Below are 19,922 nucleotides of genomic sequence, written 5' to 3'. Positions count from 1 at the left end.
GGCGCTCAGCTTGACCCGGGCAGGTGTCTGACGGTGGCGGGGGGGGGGGGGGGCGGGGGGGGCGGGGCCAGGCGCCCCAAGAGCCCCGCGAGCTGAACTGGTGGCCACATCTGTGGCTAAGGACGCTAGGCCCAGAAGGTAAGGCAGCTGTCCAGCTCACCTGAGGACTGCGGTTCCCGAACGCCAAGGCCTTGTCTATGGCCACAGGCCTAGCTGGGTCTCCGACTCCCGGGCGTTTTGGGGGCGCAGGGCAAGACTGCTGTCCATCAGGTGTGTGCCCCACCCATGAGAGAACCCCGGGGCTTGGCCTCCGTAAAACCTATCCTTATTCGCGCCCTTGGGCACAATCACGGCCTGCTCAACCCTCAGGTGGGGGTGTCAGAGATGCGAGGAGGACTTCCACTTGGGGGTCCCAAGATGTCACGCACAGGCCACGGGGAAGGTGGGAAGGGCGGGAGGTCTCCACGTCCTGGGTCCGCCCACTCCGCGAAGGCGTCCAGGCCTCTGACTCGGGCTGGGGGGGGCACCTGCCCCTCCTCCAACGCCAGTTCCCTCTAGAGCTCCTTTGTCTGGTGTGTTTAAGGGGCGGCCACTTCTGGGAACAGACGGGGAGGGAGAGGAGATCCACAGACCTCGGTCCCCGCCCCCCTTCCTCGTTCCGCACCTTGCAGTCCGCGGGACGCCGGGTGCCAGGCCCCGGGGTCGTGGAGGTTAGCGGGGCGGGGCCCAGGAGCCCCGACGTCCCCCCCCCCCACACCCCCGCGGCGCCGGGCGGCGGGGGGAGGGGCGGGGCGCCACTTCCTCTTCCGCGGCGTGTCACCGGCTGGGCAGGCGGTGGCGGGGGGGGGGGGGGGCAAGGTGCGGCCGCAGGTGAGCGGCGGGGGGCGGCGGCGCGCGCGGCGCGGTGCGGCCATATTAGGCGATCTCGGCGCCGCGGGAGCCCCGCCCGCCGCCCGGGAAGCCGCGGCCCGGGCAGCCCCGTCCCCGCCCGCCGCCGGCCCTGAGTCACCGGCCGGGCGGGGGTGGAAGTAACGGACGGGGGGCGCCGGGCGCGCTCCTCGCCTTATTTAGTCAAGGAGGCCGCCGATTGGCCGGCGGAACAAAGGGGCGGTGGCGGGCGGCCCGGGCGGGAGCGGAGGGGGCAGCGGCTGGCCCCCGCCCCCACCCCCGGTCCCCACCCCCGGCCGCCCGCGACCCCACAGCTCCGTTGCCGGCGCGGCCCCGAGGATGGGGGTGGGGCTACCCGTGTCCGCGCCCCCCCCCCCCCCGGTCCCGCGGCTGCAGGGGGTGCGGGGGATGCGGGGCTGGGTCGCCTCCCGGCGGGGGAGGAGGGGAGTGACTGCCCTTCTGGGAAGCACCGCCGGGAGCCTGGAGTACGTGGACGCGGAGGAGCCCTGCCCCAGGTAGAACTGGGCCCGCCGACCCCGGCGGGGGGGACGGGGGAGCGCCGCCTTCTGTGCCGTGATTTTTTTGTTTTGCAACCGGGCAGTACGAGGCCTCGCCCAAGGTCACCTCAGGGCTGTGCACTTGGAAGCTCGGGGCCGCCCCCACCCCGCCTGGAGCGGGAGAGGGCCCGGCGTCCCTGGGGAGGGGACCGCGCGGACGCGGCAGCCCCTGGTTCGGGCGAGCGGGGAAGCTCTGGGGAGGAGGGAGAGGGCCAGCAGTTGCGCCCTTGCCCAGAAGCGGGTGTGTCCTTTCCATCTTGAGGACAGAAACTTGGGCCTCAGAGAAATGATGTGATTTTTTTTTTTTTTTTTTCCCTAGCTCAGTGCTGGCTTTGGGCGATTTATTGTGACTTTGTTGCATTTCATTTTATCTTCCATGCGTTTAATGGCTGAGGAAATAGCGGGACGGGGAGGTGGGGTCACCTTGCAGGTAACTGTGGTGGGGCTGAGACTTAGCTCGAGGCCTTGCCTCTGGGTCCTGGGCACTGCCTGGCAACCCCACGTCGCTGTCATCTCCTTGCTCTCTTCAGGGATGGTCCCCAGGACTTCTGCACTTGGTAGCGTGGCCACCAGCCCACCTGCACCCCCTACTCACCCTGCTAGCCTCCCACCTCTAGCCACCTCCCAACTAGTCATTACTTGTCAGGCACACAGGGCGGGTGACTTGGTGATGGGTCGGCGCCCCCAGCCTTTGGCCTGGCCATTCCCAGCTGCGAGGAATGCCTTGCCTTCTCCATGCAAATGCGACGTGGGATCCTGGTTTGGATCCTGGGACACAAAAAAGGAAGGCAACGGAAGAAGCAGTGAAATCCGAGTAAAGTCTGGAGTTTAATGCCAAGTGCCAAAGTTCCTCACGGTGACAGCTGAGCCACGCCTGTGTCAGGTGTTACCTTGAGAGAAACTGAGTGGGGAGGCTACAGCAAAGCTCACGCAGTCTTTGCTACTTTTCTGTAAATCTAAGATTACAATAAAAACTTCATTTTAGATCACCTAAGGAAAAGCAAAGTTTCCCTACCCGTAGGTCCCTGTCTTGTTCTCCCAGGCCTGTGGACAGATCAAAGGCAGGATGATTCTTCTTCTGCCTGTGTCTGCAGGGCGCTGGGCAGTCTCCCGTGGAGAGGGGGGCAGGCTTGGGCGGCTATGTCTGTCTGTCTGTCGGGAACAGTGGTCTTGAGGGCTGCCGAGGTAGACAAGGCCAAGTTCCTGCTGGCGTGGCCTGCTTGCGTCTGAGTTTCAACTCCAAGGGCAAGGTCAGGGCCACATACTTCTGGCCTAGTGCCCAGTGGGGGCCGTTCTGAGGGCACTGTATCTGCTGCGGCACACCTGGAAGCTGGGGCTCCAGATCCTCTCCCTGCAGAGCCTTCTGGTGGCTGGCCATTTGGTCACGTGCACCGCTGTGCGGGAGCCAGGCGCCGCCGGCTTATCACCGCCGCTCGTCCTGCAGCCGGAAGCTGTGAACCAGGCCTCTGCATGTGCCTGGGGAGGTGCCCTGAAACCATACCATTTTGCAGGTGGGGAAAACAGGATTGCAGGGTACGCTCCCCACACGCAGTGTGGAGAGACAGGTGTACAGAGACACCCAGGCCAAGAGTCCCTGGGCCCCTCCCTCCTTAACCTTACCCACTGCTCCAGCAGAGGAGGGTTCCAGGCATTTCAAAGACGGGTGGGCCCCCGTGGAGTTTATCAGAGCTTCTGTCTCCCCATCCTGATGCAGCAGGAGCCAAGGAGGCCCCGGGAAGAGCACTGGGTGAGGAGTCAGGACCTGGGTTCTGGGCCAGGCTCAGCCTGTGCCAGCTGTGACCTCCCGCTGCCTCCTTCTGTAAAGAAGTGGGCTAGTCATGCAGCCCGTCGGAGGCTCTGAGGCTGGCGGCCCTCTTGCACTAGACGACAGGTCTAGGGACCGGAGGCCACTGGGAGGTGAATCTTCCCTCCGCCCCAGGCCTCACTGCAGTTTTCTCAGCCTCGGGCTTTGACATCTCGGTGTTCAAGTTTTGGTTAAGAAACACTCAGTCGGCGCCTCTGTGTATCAGACCCAAGATTCCTGGGAGCAGCGGCCTTTGATGGGGCAGCTGGCTCCTGGCTCTGCTTCTGAGGGCACTCTTCCAGGCCTCACTTCCTGGGCCTCAGCAGGTAGAGTGGCAGCGCTCCCTGTACCACAGGGTGGGGGTGCGGGGCCCGATACCGCGGCCCAGCAGTGGTCAGTCTGCTGCCCGTCACCTTTGCCAAGAAAAATTATGTCGTGGACGCACCGTGGGCCCGCCTCACAGCTGCCTCCCCAAGAGATCACCGCTCGGTCTCTGCACGGCCCTTACTCTCTGGGAGCTGCACCCACAGATTGCGGCGGGACCCCGAGGATTCAACCCAGGAGTCCGGGCCTCCGGCTGCTTCGCAACAGCCCCGCCTCCGCACGCAGCTCAGGCCAGACACCAGGTGCCCGCCGGCGACGGCACACGCCGCACACCCCTGACCTGCCGTGCTGTCTGTCCAGCCGGGCTGCCCGCCTCCGCTTCCGCGGGATCCGTGTTGCAAATCAGCTCCCTCTGCTCCCCGGGCCTGCCACTGCCTCGAGAGACAGAGCCTGAGCCCTTACCCTTGTGCTGGAAGCTCTCGGGTGGCCCTGCCCGACCCCCCCAACCCCTCACCTACTGCCTCTCTTGTTCACTGCCCTCCAACCTCAGTTGCTGGCTGGCTCTTCCTCTACAAGTTCTTCTGGTTGGCCGCCACTGCCCTGCAGGCCCCCAGACCTTGCCCTGGCCTCAGGTCCAGGCCCCCACCTCCTCCCTGAATACTGGTTATTCATTGTTTGTCTGCCCCCACCCTCTGCCCCAGAGTTTCCCCGGGGAACAATGGTGAAACTGGTGTCCCCTGCGACCGGAATAACGCCTGGCACCTTTGTGGCTGCAGGACGCCTGAACGGAGGCAGAAAGAATGAAGACGGAGCAGCCCCGGAGGGACCGTCACAGGGGGGCTGGGCGAGCTGTCCCCTACCCTGACTCCGGGATATGGCTCTAGGGCTGAGAGGGAAGGGTCGGCCTACCCCGGCTGGTAGGCTCGCAGGGCTGCAGGGGGCAGTGCTGAGGTGGTGGGGTAGGGCACAGAGAAAAGTGCGGGCTCACCCGCACCTCCCGCTCTGGCCCCGGCCTGCGGGGAGCGCGCCCGGCCGGCCGAGCTCTCCCGACTGGGTCAGGGCCCCGCGCGGCAGGTGTCCCTAACGGCGGAGGCGGAAGGCATGGAGGCGATCAGGGCGGGACACCGGCAGGAGGCCGCTGCCCTGGGCGCCCCGTCCTCCCCGCCACTGTCGCGAGGGCTGCAGGGGGCGTGGAGAGAGTGGGCCAGGCTAGGGTCCAGCCAGGGCTCCGGACCGGTCACCCGACCGCTTGCTGCGCCCTCGCTCCTCCGCCCAGGCTTCCCGGGAAGGCTGCGAGGCGCGCGGGGGCGGGGCCGGGCCGGCGAGGCGCGGGCGTGGCCCCGCCAGGCCCCGCCCACCCTCCTGGTGCTGGGTATCCGGCGGGGCGGGATGAGGGGCGAGGGCCCGACGCTTCGGGGGAGCCGAGGAACCCGCCCCCCCGGTGGGTGGGGCCGCGTGTCGTTATCGTCAGGGTGCGGTGTCCGGCCACGAGGCCACAAATTCTCGCGCGCCCCTCCCCGCGCCCGGGCCCGGCCTCGCCTCCGGGAGCCGAGTCCCCGCGCCCTTGGAGGACCGCGCAAGTGACCCCGCACGGAAATCCAGAGGGCGGCCGAGGAGCGCGGAAGAGGCTAGCCCAGAGGCCGCGCAAGCTGGGGCTGGAGCCCGGGGGCGCCCTGACCTGTCCAGACCCGCACCGTCTCCGGGGATGCGCGCAGGGGCCGCCCGCAGCCCTTCTGCGCTCCCGCTGTTAGCGGCCCTCAGACCTGGCGTCGGAGCCGTCCGCCGCACCCCCGCGTCTCCTCTGGCTCGGCGGGGTGCGGGCAGGCGCGGCACCCTGATTCCTAGGCCCGCATCAGCGCGCACCTCTCCGGGTGGGCCACGGGCTGGGAATCGGGACACCCCCGAGGGGCAGCGAACTTGAAGGCCTGGGCCAGGAGACGGCGCCCAGCTCCGAGGCGGGCCCGGTGTGATTCCCAGGTGGGCCGCCAGGTGGGTCCCGCTAGCGGGGTTGGGCGCCTGGGGCTTAGCGAGAAATCCAGGCTGCACCGGTCTGCGCCGCCCTCTCCCCGCTACGCGGTGGGCCGAGCCCTCCCCAGCGCAGGGAGGGACCCCTACAGCCACTGACGGGGTTGGGGAGGCGCCCGGCACCGCGGGCCAGCCGCTGAGTCACTGCCGCCAGAGAGTGAGGGGAGTGGCCGGTGACCTCAGCCAGTGCCGACGCAGGGAGAGAAGGTGGGATTGGGGTCAGCCGGTGCCCAAGGCAACGGAAGGGGGAGGGCCGGGGCCTCGACTCAGCCAGACGGGGCCAGCCCACCATGATGCCCAGGTACCTTCTGTCCAGGAACAGACAGCGGCCACAGGGGGACACCAAAGCCAGGGCAGACCCGGACCCGATTCTTGGAATGCACAGTGCTGGTGCCCAGGGGATGGGGACGCAGGGGTCCAAGCAGCCATGCCCCGTCCGCTTCCTGGGCACACTGGGTTATTTTGACAGCTAGGCCACCCAGGCAGACGGCCAATGATAAGCAATTCAGAGAGAATGACATGGGGGCTCAGAGGCTGAGGCAAGTCCCAGGTCCCACGGCCAGAAAGGTGGGGCCCGGAGACAGCCAACTCTTTACTCACCCTGCTAGCTATGGGAGGCCCGCCCGTGTTGGAGGACAGAGGGGGTGAGTCCATTCCACTGGTACAGGGGCCGTCCCAGGGCTGTGAGCGGCTGGGCTAGCCCCAGGAAGATGGCAGGGGGCGCTGGAGTGCCCCACCAGGGCAGTGGGGAGCCACAGAATGCCCTGGGGTGGGGTAGCGTGGAGGAGCAGAGGTCGCCCTGAAGGTGGAGTGGGGGGGTGGGGGATGCAGAGACAGCATACTGCGAGGAAAGACAGATGATGCTCTTGGGCATTCGGGACACCTCCACCTCCCTCGGCGACGGGTGGGTTGGCCCCACCATACCACCGGGGACTGCGGGAGCCCACCCCCAGGAGGGGCCCCTACCCATAAGCACCCGGAGCGAACCTGCTTAGCTGTGCTGAGCACCTTCCCAGACCCCTCTCTCCAGGCCCAGCTTTACACCAGGGCGGACGGAGTTTGGTGGGCCCCCTGGCAGGGCGGGGTACCCGCACAGGCCTGTATTTTACCCTTCCTGGGAAGGGTCGTTTGGGGAGTGAGGAAAATCCATGTTGAAAATGTTCCCTTTGGGGCGCCTGGGTGGCTCAGCCGGTTGAGCATCTGACTTCAGCTCAGGTCATGATCTCACAGTTTGTGAGTTCGAGCCCCGCGTCGGGCTCTGTGCTGCCGGCTCGGAGCCTGGAGCCCGCTTCGGATTCTGTGTCTCCCTCTCTCTCTGTCCCTCCCCTGCTCACATTCTCTCTCTCTCTCTCTCTCAAAATTAACTAAGCATAACAATAATAATAAAGAAAATGTTCCCTTTGGATTTTGAAGTCTTGACTCTGTGTCTTGTTTATGCTGTTGTTTTTGGGGAATGAGTGTCATTTGAATCCTGATCCAATGTTCAGGATTGTTTTGTGTTTTCTCTATGAAGCTTTAGGCTTCTCTGTTTCTGCTGAGCTGAGATCTCTGGGTGTGCTTCTGGTGAAGTCTCTTGGTCTGGACCACTTCTAGGCCCTGGCCACTCAGTACCCTTCGGTTCTGGTGAAACGTCGAAATGTCTTGTGTCCCTTCCAACACAGTTTGTTTCTTTCCTGGTTTATTTTTTTCAGCATTTCTGTTTTGGGATTTCTGTTATTGGGCGTCTTATCTCTCAGATGAATCCTTTAACATTATTCCTGTTTCTGCTCCCCCCCCCCCCAACTCTCTGGGACATTTCTTTGACTTCTTCTGACCCCGTGATGGAATTCTTTATTCTAGTCATTATACTTTTCAACCTTTTTGTTTTGAGATAATTTCACACTTACTGTTTTCACATTTCCCACACTTGCCTCATTGTTCTTTATCTCTTCTCATTTCTCAACAGCTTGGGAGTTGGCCTCAGACATCCCGCCCTTTACTCCTTCATATTTCAGTGTGTTTTTCCTGAGAACAGGGACATTGTCTCACGTAGCTACAGTGCAGTGATCAAAGCCAGGCGATTTAACGTGAATAGGACACGTTCATCTGAGCCATCTAAGTGTATGTTTTAATGATGGCTGTCCCAACAGTGACTTAACCCCGGATCACCTAGGTCACTGAGTTGCCATAAAGTCAGATAGTATATCCCCACGACCCCTGTCTTACTCTCTCGCCACTTAGAGCATCACCCAAAGGTGCGGAGAGTTTTACAAAAAGTGGACCAGCACAAAGGCCCGAGCTGATGCCCCTGGGAGCCATCTGACAGAGGACAGTGGGCACGTGCGTGGCTTTTCTCACTGGCGAGACTTCAGGCACACAGTAGGTACTTACTGTGTGTCTGTGCTTGTCGGCGTGCGGGGTGTGGGCTGAGCCTCTGCGGACGGACGGCAGCTACGTGCATGTGTGTCTGCGGCTCGCTGTGTGTGCGTGGCCGCGTGTGAGAGTGCCGGGCTGCCCTCGTCACCTTCGGAGTCGCGGGCTCCTGACTGTCCCTGCCAGGTGTGTGTCTGGAAGCCCAGGTGGACGGTAATTACCCCCGTCGCTTCTTGGACTTGATCTGGTCCTGATTCTGAGCCCCGTGCAGCCAGGGATTTACTCTCAGATATTCTTGTGAGTGCTCCCTTCCAGTTCCAGAAATATGCAAAGGCCCTGGGGTTTGGGTGCTGGAAGACAGCAGTGGCCACAGGGCATCTGGACTTGCTGAGAGGCCCGCAGTCCTGCTCTCATGGTCCCTTCAGGGACGCTCAGCCTTGCGGGGGCCGGGCTCAGAGGTCTCTCTCTCTCTCTCTCCCTACACCCCTCCAGAAATAACCGCCCCCTCCCCAGGACTTGTACGATTTTACAAGAGACAAGAGACAAGAGCCGAGCCGGGAGACCACACCAGCTTCCTACCCAGACAGCGGCTCTCCACTTCGGGGGGTCGGGGTGAGGGGCGCACGCCGGAGAGGAGCCCATGAAAACCAGTATTTCAGGAGCTGCCCTGCCTTCAGGAGGAGCGGGGTTGGGGTAGGGCTGAGGGGGAGGGGCGAGGCCGGGGGCTGGACTTTCATGGGGAGCAGGTAGCACACGGGCGGGCACCCCCTGGCCCCCTCCCCACACTCTTCATCCCAAGGACTGCCCTGTCCTTTCTGCCCTGCAGAAGGGAGCCTGTCACCCTAAACCGCCTGCAGGCCTCCCGTAAACCAACCCAGGCCCGGCCCGTGTAAATGGAGCTCCAGAGCCGCAGAACTCCACCATGAAAGAATCATGAGGCAACCGAGCCTTGGGCCTGTTTTCAGGAACCATGCAGGAGGCCGGGCCTGGGGCGCCTGCCAAGCTGGCCCCCCCAGGAACAGATGCTGGGGCTGGGAGCATGAAAATCAGGGCCTTGGGCCAGGCCCAGCAGCCTCGAGGCCAGCGGGATAGCCCTCGCCTCGCCTCGCCTCGCCTGGGGGGGCCAGGACCAGAAGGGGGCCTGGCGGAGTGGCCTGGCCCCCGGAGGGCACGGTGCCCGGAACCGAGTAGGACAGGAACTCTAACCAGAGCAGCAACTGTCCCGGGGCTGAGGCGGGGGCACTTGAGAGCCGGTGGGGCACTGGGGATTTCCTGGAAGGCATTCCCAGAGACTCACTGCCCTGCGGGGAGGGCACAACCGGCCTTGCTCTAGCAAGGGACCCGAGACCCGGGTCCGGGACAGGTGTGGCCCGTGGAGGTCCGTCCCTCAGGTGGTAGGGCTGCCCCGGTCTCCGTCCTGGGCCGTTTCCCGATTTCCAGGGCTCCAGGCCAGCCGAAGTGGGGACCCACCCCCTCCCCCGGCCTGTACACACACGGGGCCTGTGCCAACTCACGCCACCAGCATCCGCATTGCCCGGGCACCCGGCCTGGTACACGTGCCGGTCGCCATGGCAGCAAGCCGTGTGCCGGCAGGAGCCCGGGCGGGCCTTGCGCATCCAAGGCCGGTGGTCTAGATACGTAGGACCGAGAGTCCTTTTCCCGGCCGCCCCGGGAGGGGCCCGACGGGGTTGGGGAGGGAGGCCCTCCAAAGCCACCCCCCAGCATCCCAGGGAAGGGACGGCTTCCTGAGCTCTCCGGGGTCGATGCCAGGGGCCGGGGGCTTCAAGGCCCTCTCTGCTCCTGGCCACAGCCCGACCTCACTAAGTGGGGCTTGCGGCGGGGGATCTGTCCCAAGCTTGTCTGCTGGCAGCTCAGAGAGCTGAGGCAGCCCCTGCTTTGCAGGCCCAGCTTCCGCAGCAGGGTCCGCCCAGCTCTGTCCGTCTACAGCTGGCCACTCCCTGAAGGGGGCGCGGGGTGCCGCTCACACGAACAGCCCTTAAGCACCCATGAGGGAAAGGCACCTGTCCTCGAGTGACACAGGTCTGCAGCTGGTGCATCAGTCGGGCTGACATCCATCCTGGGGCCTCGTCCGGAGGTCGCAGATGAAAGCCCAGGTCAATGGACACACACGGGGGGCACACGCCCCCACCCCCCAGGAGGGCAGTTTCAGAGGTGAGCGGGGTCAGGGGGCTTTGGAGGCCCCTGAGGGCATCCTGGACAGGCCCCAGACCTTGTGTGCCCCCAGACGGTGGCTGTGTGGACACCCCCTGGCGGGGGGCGTGGCCACAGGGTGGCACGTGTTTCCGTGAGGAGTGCTCCCCGTTGCCCGAGGACACCTCCAGCCCACCGCAGGCGCTCACGGGGAGTCTCAAACAGACTCCCTTGTGCTGCACGCAGCCTGATCACCCTCCGGGCGGCCATGAGTGGGCCCTGAGGCTGGGGTCCAGGGAAGCATCTCCGGGGCCGGGGCTGGCCCAGCAGCTGCCCGAGGCTCACTCTGCCCTGCCCCGTCCGTCCGTCCGTCCGCCCGCGGGCACCTGCACACACAACGTCCACACTGGAGCGCGTGCTGCAGGGTCTCAGCGCATCACACAAGGTCCAGACCTTCCCAAACATTCACAGTACTTACTGTGTGCCAGAGCCTCACAGGGGATCCGGAAAGGAACCACGACCCCCGGCAGGCATCTGGGCCTTGGGGCCGGAGGGGGGTGGAGGGTAGATCCATGCAAACTACCTGCCTCCAAGGAAGCCCGGGCTCCGAGGCCCACCCCTCAAGAGTCCCTTTGGGGCCTGAAAGGTCACCCCCTGGCTTAAACTGTGGGTCAGTGCCAGGCAGCCCCACCCCATGCCCACCTCGGGCTGTAGGGCCCCAGGACTGAGAGGCCACAGCCACTTCTGGCCCTGCCACCAAGAGGCCTCCTGGAGCCAGGCCCACTTAGCGCCTGGCAGCTGGCCGCCCTCCCGCTGGGCACGTGACGCCCGTGAGCACCCTGCCAGCACCCGTCAGCACTAATGAGGCCTCGGTGCTAATCAGGCATCCCGCGCTCCGTCAGAGCTGGGAGTTGGGGGGACCTTGGGCATGCCCCGCAGGCCCCCCCCCCCCACAGATGAACTGAGCAGTGCTGCTGGGCACGTGTCCCACAGGTGTTCCCAAAGCCCTGGGAGGTGGCACAAAGTGAGATCCAGCGAGGAACAGGTGTGGACAGCATCATGGCTTGTACCCCCAGACCGCGGACGTTTCCCTGGCATCGCGGCTAGGCCCGGGCCCCCGGGGCTTGGGAAGATCTTTTGTGGGGACTATCTCTGGGGGGAGGACACGTCTCCCTGCCAGCGGGTACCTGGCACACAGCCCAGCCAGGCACACAGTTGGTGCCCCCTCAATGCGTGTGGGTCGCAGAGATGGACGATGCCAGCCCCCAGGGAGGGCCAAGACCAGCCTCACTTGACCAACCCACGGCGTGCGCCGAGCTGTTGTGAGGTTTTGTGTCCAGGTCTGTCTCCCGGAATCCCACTCTGGCCCCCCCGCGAAGGGACATGTAACCCTGTCTGTCTCCCCAGTGTCTGCATGGGCCTCCAAGGGTGCTGCCCAGGGCTTGGAGAACGGAGGAAGCACTCTTGGGTCTTGTCCGCCCTCCCCGCTCCCTGGGGCCCACACACGCCCAGCCCCAGGCCCTTTCCCCCAGTGGGGGGGCCCGTCATGGCCTCCAGAGGGTCGAAGGGGTGCTGCCGGAGCATCCGGGACCCACGAGGCCGAGGCGAGGCTCCGGAGGCTTGGCTGGAAATGCCCGTGGCCCCGGGCCCGTTCCCCAGGGAGGCCCGAGCGGCACACGCTGCAATGAGGAAGAGGGCGCCACGGCTGGCCCGGGCCCAGGCCGGGCAGCTCTGTTTTCACCGCTTGGCTCCCAGCCCCGGAGGCAGGTGCAGGAGACAGACAGGCAGGGTGCGGCTGAGCTGACCTCTTCACGTCCCCAAAGATGGCCCCCGTGGGCTCAGGGGGAGCGAGTCTAGCCAGGTGGTCCCAGGGGCTGGGGCCGGGAGGGGCTGGAGGCAGGGGTGGCCGGCTTCCGGCCTCCCCCAGCCCGCTCTTCACATCTGACTGCTGAGAGGGCCTCGGGCCCCACAACCCCCTAGACCAGGCCCTTTAAAGACCTCACAGACCAGTCGCCCCGGCAACACAAACGACAGTTTAGGAGTCCCCAGGGCCACGCAGCAAGGCTGGCTTCGGCTCCGCTCACCGGGGGAAGGGGGAGAGTGGGCTCCCTGCGGTGCCTACAGCACGGGGGTGGGCTCCAGGCCTGGTCCTCCGGCCCTGGGTCCACACGGCCTTTGGGACACCATCTGCTCCACGCTCACGGTCCCATGTCACCTTCCCTCTGTGTGGTCCTTGAGGCGGGCATCGCTCTCTCCATCACACTACTGCCGTCTTGGCAAACCGGGGGCCTCTCCTGGGCCCCGCACCACCAGGCCGCCCGGCCGGCCTCTCCACACTGCCTGCACCCTGGCTTGGGCCTGGATGCCGCAAGGGCCGGGATGGGGGTGCCTGGGCGCACCTGGCCACTCAATGGCACTGACGCCCCCGCCTGCCACTCGCCCAGCCTGGGCCACCCTGGGAGAGGTACCGGGCGCGGGGCTGCGGGCTGCCTGAGTCGGGGGGCCGTGCTGGGCTCCTGGCACCAGGAATCAGAGAAGGGTAACTAGATCCCGCCGAGGATCTGGCGGCGGCTGCGGGCGGAGGGCTGCGATCGGGTTGCGGCCCCGCTGCGACTTTCCATCAGGCGGCTTTCTCTGCATCGGGAAGGAGCCGGGCTGGGCTGGAGAGTCTGTGCAGTGGGTCCGGGGGCCCTGAGGTGGGAGACACGTGGGAGAGAGGCCAAGAGGCGCGGGGGGCCGGGAGGCGGGGCACAGGGCCCGAGGCGTGGGCCTGGGCGGCCGCCAGAAGACAACAGGGAGGTGGGCGGCCCTGGGCGGGCGGAGCTCTCCAGCCGTGCAGGCCCCGGGGCTCCGGCCGCTCACTCGTGAAGTCCAGGAGTGGCTGAAATCCAAGCTGGGGTAACGAAAGGCAGCCGCTGTCCCTAAGCCGGCACAGCTCTGATCCGCCCTCCCACCCGCCCTCCGCTGCCCGTGGGCCATGTAAGAACGGCCCCGGGGGCCCCGCAGCCGCTGGTCAGAGGGCAGCGGGTCCATGACGCCGGCCAGGCCTCCGGGGGACCTCGGGGGCCGTGAGCACGCGGAGAGAGCTTCCCGGGCCCCTCGGGGGCGGGGGGGCGCCGAGGGCCAGCCCCGAAGATGCCCACCAACGGCCTGCACCAGGTGCTGAAGATCCAGTTCGGCCTGGTCAACGACACCGACCGCTACCTGACAGCCGAGAGCTTCGGCTTCAAGGTCAACGCCTCGGCACCCAGCCTCAAGCGGAAGCAGATGTGGGTGCTGGAGCCTGACCCGGGGCAGGGCCCGGCCGTGCTGTTCCGCAGCAGCCACCTGGGCCGCTACCTGTCAGCCGAGGAGGACGGGCGCGTGGCCTGCGAGGCGGAGCGGCCGGGTCGTGACTGCCGCTTCCTGGTCCTGCCGCAGCCCGACGGGCGCTGGGTGCTGCGGTCGGAGCCCCACGGCCGCTTCTTCGGTGGCACCGAGGACCGGCTGTCCTGCTTCGCCACGGCCATCTCCCCGGCCGAGCTGTGGACCGTACACCTGGCCATCCACCCGCAGGCTCACCTGCTGAGCGTCAGCCGGAGGCGCTACGTGCACCTGTGCCCGCAGGAGGACGAGATGGTGGCGGACAGCAACACGCCGTGGGGCGTGGGCGCGCTCATCACCCTCATCTTCCAGAACCGGCAGTACTGCCTCAGGTCCTGTGACAGCCGCTACCTGCGCAGCGACGGCCGCCTCGTGTGGGAGCCCGAGCCCCGAGCCCGCTACACGCTGGAGTTCAAGGCGGGCAAGCTGGCCTTCAAGGACTGTGATGGCCGCTACCTGGCGCCCGTGGGCCCCACTGCCACGCTTAGGGCGGGTCGCAACTCGAGGCCCGGCAAGGACGAGCTCTTCGACCTGGAGGAGAGTCACCCGCAGGTGGTGCTGGTGGCCGCCAACCGCCGCTACGTGTCCGTGCGGCAAGGTAACGTGGGTGCGACCGGGCCGGCCACTCTGACCTCAGCGTGGGGGCTCGCTTGGGGCAGTGGCATCGTGTCCGCGCGGGTGGCGACGAACGGTGGCAGTGCACGGGGCAGGGGCGCACCTTGGGCCGCGTGTGGGCGGAGGGCCGCTGGCTGCAGAGCCAGAAGGCGGGGGTCCCTCTCGGGACCACTGAGCCCTGGGCGTGCTGGGCAGCGGCTCGAGTGGGGGACGGGCACTGCCCAGCAGGAGGCGGGCAAGGCCCAGGCCGGCTGCTGCGAGGGGCAGGGGGCTGCCCCCGCTGTCCCCACCCACCCCTTCTCTTCCACCGCTCCATTTGCTGAACTTTACAGGAAATTGGGGAGGGGGCTGAGGAAAGGGCCAGGAGCCAGCAGGAGTGGAGTGGGCAGGGCTCCGGTGGCCACACCACCCGTGCCTGACCAGTGGGGATCCTCCACCAACCTAGGGGTGGAATGAGGAGGGACCTTGGGGTCCCTCCAGTCTGGTGCCCGCCTCCCCCCCCACCCCCCACCGCCGGGGCCTGGGCTTCTTGGTGGAAGGCACGGTGTCTGCCCGGTGGGTGCAGCCTGGTTCTCTGCATCCTGGATCATCGCTCACCTGCCTCGTGTGCCCAAGGGGCCTTTCCACGTGTGATCACACACCTACGGGGTGAACATGGGCAACTGCTGCTTCCTTGAGAAGAAGCTGAGGTTCCGGAGTGGCTGGGCCCAGGCCGGCAGTCATGGCTGGCCCTACTTGGGCTCCTGGGTGTGTGCACCCTGACCTGGCCCCTGGTCCCGCTGGCAGAGGCCCAGCCACTAGCCCCCTGGTGGTGGTGGCGGTGGGGGGGGGGGGGACAGCCTTGCTGTGGCTGTGGGGGCCCTGCCTGGAGTCAGGGTTCCCAAGACCAGTCCTGTGTGGGGACGGTCATCCGGCAAACCCCTCCCGCAGGCCTGTCTGGACCGTGGCCAGGTCGCGGGGCACAACGGAGGACAGTCAGCCCTTGTCCTTCCCAGCACAGGCCCTACAGTCCAGCCGCAAGGCTCTCTGGCCTGCGGGAAGGCCCCTGTGGTTGGTTCGTCAGCAAAATGCAGCCAGTGGTGTGAAGGGCTTCCTCTGCGAGGGTCAGAGGAGGTGTTGGACACAAAGGCGGCTGTGCGTGTTCAGCTGGCGAGCAGGGCCGCGGTGGCACTGGAGGTGGCGACAGGGACAGTGCTGGTGGCGGTGGTGCCTTCTGGACTGTTCTCCCGTCTCGGGACCACCGTGCACCTGCCTGTCCCTTTCCCGGGGGAATCCCCTACTAAGGGCAAGCTCTGCCTTCCAGGGTAGAAGCCGGACACGCCCCACGTTCGCCTGCTCGGTCCTTTGCAATAAGCCTGAGGGCATATGACCTGCCCCCCACCCCCCATGTTCAGATGCTGACCTGGCAGCCAGTGGCCTGTGGGGGGACACGGGGGCTGCCGAGGCAGCCGGAGCTGCAGGTTCTGCCGAGTGCTGGTGGCTTCATCCCAATGCTGTTGCCGGCCGGGCAGCCCCAAACCCGTCTTCCTCCCCATGGGGTGTCTGGGAGCACCCCACTGGCCTGCACGATCTTCTTTTACCTCCGTCAACCAGAGCCTGCTTGTTTCTGCTGCTTCCACCGCTGGCCTTCAGTGACGCAATGTGGCTAACAGAAATATGGTCCCGAATGGCTCAAGGACACGAAGTATCTCATATGAGTGCAAGTCTGGAGGCCCCGGGGTCGTGGGGTCGCAGGCAGGACACCACTGCCAGTCCAGTGGCGTCATCAAAGCCCTTTGCTCGCTTCTCATGGGGCCGCTCTCCTGGAACAGCTCCGACATCGGGCTGGTGCCCTCGTGGTCACAAGACGGCTGCTGACAACAGCCGTGTGAGCTGGAGCCCCTCGGCCGCGGTCTGTCTGGAGGGGTGTGTGACCGGAGATGCCCAGGACGCTGGCCTCAGAGGTGGCAGTGGCGTGCGGCCCCGGCCAAAGCCCACAGCGCCCACGGGCACTGGACACTGTCAGCACTGCTGATGGGACGGTGGCGGTGGAGACAGACCCCGCTTTGGAGGGACGGCCTTGGGAGCCGGGCAAGGACCCCAGGTCTCACCCTGTCTAGCACAGGCCCTGCCTGGCGCCCGCCCCACCTTCCTGGGGACAGGCTTGGACAGGATCTGGCCCTGACCCTCAGGCCCCCATTCCCTCCGGCCCCACCAGCCGGACACGCTGGAGGCCAGCCTCGTCCGGAGCTCTATGATGTGTCACATCACTGGAAACAGGGGCGTGGTTCATGGGAACATACCAGGGAGGCTCCGGTGCCTGCCCTCTCCCCCCACCCCACCCCGGCATGAATGTCCCCTGTGTCCCCCTTCCAGGAACCCCAGGCAGAGCCTCAGATAGTCTTGCCCTCCCTCAAGGCTCCTGGGAGACCACACATGTGAGAGGGGGGCTGGGGAGGTGACAGGGGGGCCAGCCTCCGCTCAGTGGACCCCAGGCCCCAGCTGTGTGTCCTGGGCGATGGCTTGAGGAAGAAAGGGACCCCACTGTGCCCACCCAGTGGCTTAGAGTGAGTTATAAATAGAGGCTGGTGTAAGGCTTGGGTCGAGAGGGCAGAGGCAAGCTGATTACCTGACGATTAGCAGAGGCAGGGGATTTGCCGGCACGGAAGGGCCCGGCTCCCGGAGCTGTGGCAGGAGCTGGGCCAAGGACCTTCAGGGAACCAGACGTGGAGATCTGCAGTGAGCCCACATGGCCATGGGGGCCCCCGCCCTCCGAGAAGTGCCTTCCAAGTCTTAATTCCAAAGGGTTCTGGATGGGAGCCCCTCTGTCTCCAGCGTTGCCCCCAAGCATGCTTTTCCCCACCTTTCCGCTCCCACCCCCCGACCCAGGGAGAGGCGTGAGGGGCTTCCCATATCCTCCCTCCAGGGGTCAACGTCTCAGCCAACCAAGACGAGGAACTGCATCATGAGACCTTCCTGATGCAAATTGACCAGGAGACAAAGAAGTGTACCTTCTATTCCAGCACGGGGGGCTACTGGACCCTGGTCACCCATGGGGGCATCCAGGCCACGGCCACACAAGTGTGAGTGTGTCCCCATCTCCGCAGCACCTTCACTTCCACATCTGCCACCATCACCACCTCCACCACCACCTCCGTCACCACCGTCACCTCCATCACCTCCGTCACCACTGTCACCATCACCATCACCTCCACCACCACCACTATTGTCACCACCACCACCACTGTCACCACCATCACCTCCACCACCTCCGTCACCATCACAACTGTCACCATCACCACCATCACCTCCACCTCTGTCACAACTGTCACCATCACCACCATCACCTCCACCTCCGTCACCACCATCACCAGCACCATTACATCACCCCCATCTCCAGATCCATCACCACCGCTGTCACCTCATCTGCACCGGGAGGACCACTGGAACGAATGCCCACTGGGGTGAGGGGCAGCTCCTAGTGGTGGTGGGTGTGCCAGAAGAAGGCCAGTGTCTCCCCCTGGGGGGGTTGGTCCCGGACCTGAGGGGGACGGGGAAGCCTGACCCTGAGCTCCCAATGTCTTGCTGCTCCGAGGGGACCATGCCCTGCCTTTTCCAGCTCCGCCAGCACCATGTTTGAGGTGGAGTGGCGCGGCCGGCGGGTGGCACTCAAGGCTAGCAATGGGCGCTACGTGTGCATGAAGAAGAATGGGCAGCTGGCGGCCACCAGCGATTTTGTGGGTGAGCACTCCTCACCCGTCCTGGGGAAAGAGGGCTGGGCTCTCTGCGCAGAGTCCCGGTCCCTACTGAGAACCCGTTCCTGCCCCCTGCATCACCGCTGCCACAGCGCTTGGTAAGCAACGGTCATCCTTGCTGGTCCAGAAGAGCGCTCGGGACACCAGGGAGCAGTCGGAGCCCAGAGCGCCCTCATCTCCACCGTACATGTGGGGGGACCTGGGGCTCAGTGGCCGCGGGCCCCTTGCCAAGGTCACCAGTGGCCGTGGCCCACGGGGCCCACAAGAGGCGCCAAGAGTCCGGGGGGCCCTTTACGTGCCCCGCCCACCTCACCCAACCCGGGAAGGCGGCAGGCGCGGGGCCACCCCTCAGCCCCCGACTCCACCCACCAGGTGAGGACGAGGAGTTCATTCTCAAGCTCATCAACCGCCCCATCCTCGTGCTGCGGGGCCTGGACGGCTTCGTCTGCCACCGTCGTGGCTCCAACCAGCTGGACACCAACCGCTCGGTCTACGACGTCTTCCGCCTGAGCTTCAGCGACGGCGCCTACCACATCCGAGGTGCGGATCCGGACGGGAGTCGGGGGCGGGGCGCGGGCCGGGGACGCGGCGATCGGAAGGGCCCGACAGGACCCCCGCCGACCGCGTCCCCCGCCCCCAGGCCGTGGCGGCGGCTTCTGGTACACCGGCAGCCACGGCAGCGTGTGCAGCGACGGCGAGCGCGCCGAGGACTTCCTCTTCGAGTTCCGCGAGCGCGGCCGCCTGGCCATCCGCGCCCGGAGCGGCAAGTACCTGCGCGGCGGCGCCTCGGGGCTGCTGCGCGCGGACGCGGACGCTCCCGCCGGGGTCGCGCTCTGGGAGTACTGAGCGGGCGGCCGGCCTGTCCCCCATTAAACCGTGTCTGTGTCGCAGCGGCCGGCGGGCTCCGTGGCGCCACCGGGCGGGGAGGGGTGTACGCGGAGGGTCTGCGCCTCGGCCCCGGGGGTCGTTCGGCCTCCCCATGCCTCCGCGCCGGAGACCCAGGGTCGGGGAGCTGGGCCGGGAGGAGGGTCCAGCCGACGGCACACCACCCCTCCCGTCCAGGGCAGGGACAGCCCGGACCTTCTCTGGCTCCACCTTGGTTTCCCCCCAACCCCCACCAGCTGCTGTCACGTGTTGGCCACACAGCTGCTCCCCAACACCCAGGGAGAAGAGCCCCCCTTCCACCCGGCGGGTCGGGGTGGGGCTGCCTGGTCCGAGACCCCCGCGTGTTGCAGCTTGAAGGGGCTTCGGGGTGAGGTGTCTGCTCACACTGTTCTCCCCAGGGGCAGGGTTTTAGAAAGCCCTGGAAGCAAAAGCGACCCCACCCATCCCAAGCAGGGCTGTGTCTGGCTAACCCTGGGGAGAGAGCCCCTCTCAGGCCCTGCACCCACTTGGTTGCTACCAGGCCAGGAAGGGGGCTCCAGGCCTCCTATTCCCAGGGCGCCCCCCCCCCCCCCCCCCCCCCCCCCCCCCCCCGCCCCTCACAGACCCTGAGCCTGGGCACCTGCAGGCTGGGCTCCCTGTGGCCAGGCCGGATACCAGGACAAAGTCTGTGGTTCACCAGCCAGCACCCAGAACCCCCAGCCCTCCAGGACCCCCACCCAGGCCGATTCCCCTTGGATGGGCTGGGTGACCTAGGCCATGAGGTGAGAGCCTAGGGGGAGAAGTAGAACCCGGGGGCTGGGGGAAGGGGTAGTACACGGCCAGGTGGCCTAGAGCCTGAAGGGAGGGGAGACAGCAGACGCCCTGCCACGAGGCCTACATCCCTCTCCAGACCCTGGGCAGCCCCTGCCCCTGCCCTTGCCCCTGCCTGGGGGCCCAAAGCCCCACCCTCTCCCCCAGTGAGTCCAGCCAGTGTGGGCCAGTTGGGACTGGGGCACTTTGGGGAGGGGGTTCAGGGCAGGGGGTGCAGAGTGGATGTGCTGGACCAGAGAGGGGAGGAAGGGAACCCCTTTCCCTCCCCTCCCAGGCCCCTCCTGGGCCTGGCCTGCTCCTGGCCTCACCGCCCTCCCCCTGCCTCGAGTACAAGGAAGGGCGGGACCCAAGTGGGTCCTTTCGTCCAAGGTGGCTGAGTTAACCCTTTTAAGACCACACGCCAGAGCCTAGGGG

General features: G+C 66.1%; 1 protein-coding gene and 1 long non-coding RNA gene across 2 annotated transcripts; one reads left to right on the top strand and one right to left on the bottom strand.

Moving 5' to 3' along the window:
• Positions 1 to 2,254: 2,254 nt before the first annotated feature.
• On the bottom strand, positions 2,255 to 4,117 carry LOC125926260 (uncharacterized). The gene is made up of 2 exons (XR_007459033.1): positions 3,066 to 4,117; positions 2,255 to 2,934 (listed from the first exon to the last, which is right to left on the bottom strand). It is a non-coding gene; the product is annotated as an uncharacterized LOC125926260 (long non-coding RNA).
• A 7,708-nt stretch (positions 4,118 to 11,825) lies between these two features.
• On the top strand, positions 11,826 to 18,690 carry FSCN2 (fascin actin-bundling protein 2, retinal). Its single transcript, XM_049635506.1, has 5 exons — positions 11,826 to 14,062; positions 16,985 to 17,141; positions 17,678 to 17,799; positions 18,186 to 18,353; positions 18,454 to 18,690. Exons 1-5 carry the CDS (start codon positions 13,237 to 13,239, stop codon positions 18,657 to 18,659), a joined length of 1,479 nt encoding a protein of 492 aa, XP_049491463.1. The 5' UTR covers positions 11,826 to 13,236; the 3' UTR covers positions 18,660 to 18,690.
• Positions 18,691 to 19,922: the final 1,232 nt, after the last annotated feature.

The sequence above is a fragment of the Panthera uncia genome, chromosome E1 (genome assembly GCF_023721935.1).
Source record: "Panthera uncia isolate 11264 chromosome E1, Puncia_PCG_1.0, whole genome shotgun sequence".
Taxonomy (NCBI): Eukaryota; Metazoa; Chordata; class Mammalia; order Carnivora; family Felidae; genus Panthera; species Panthera uncia.
The sequence above is the reverse complement of the archived record's forward strand: the minus strand, read 5'-3'. Positions and strand labels throughout refer to the sequence as shown.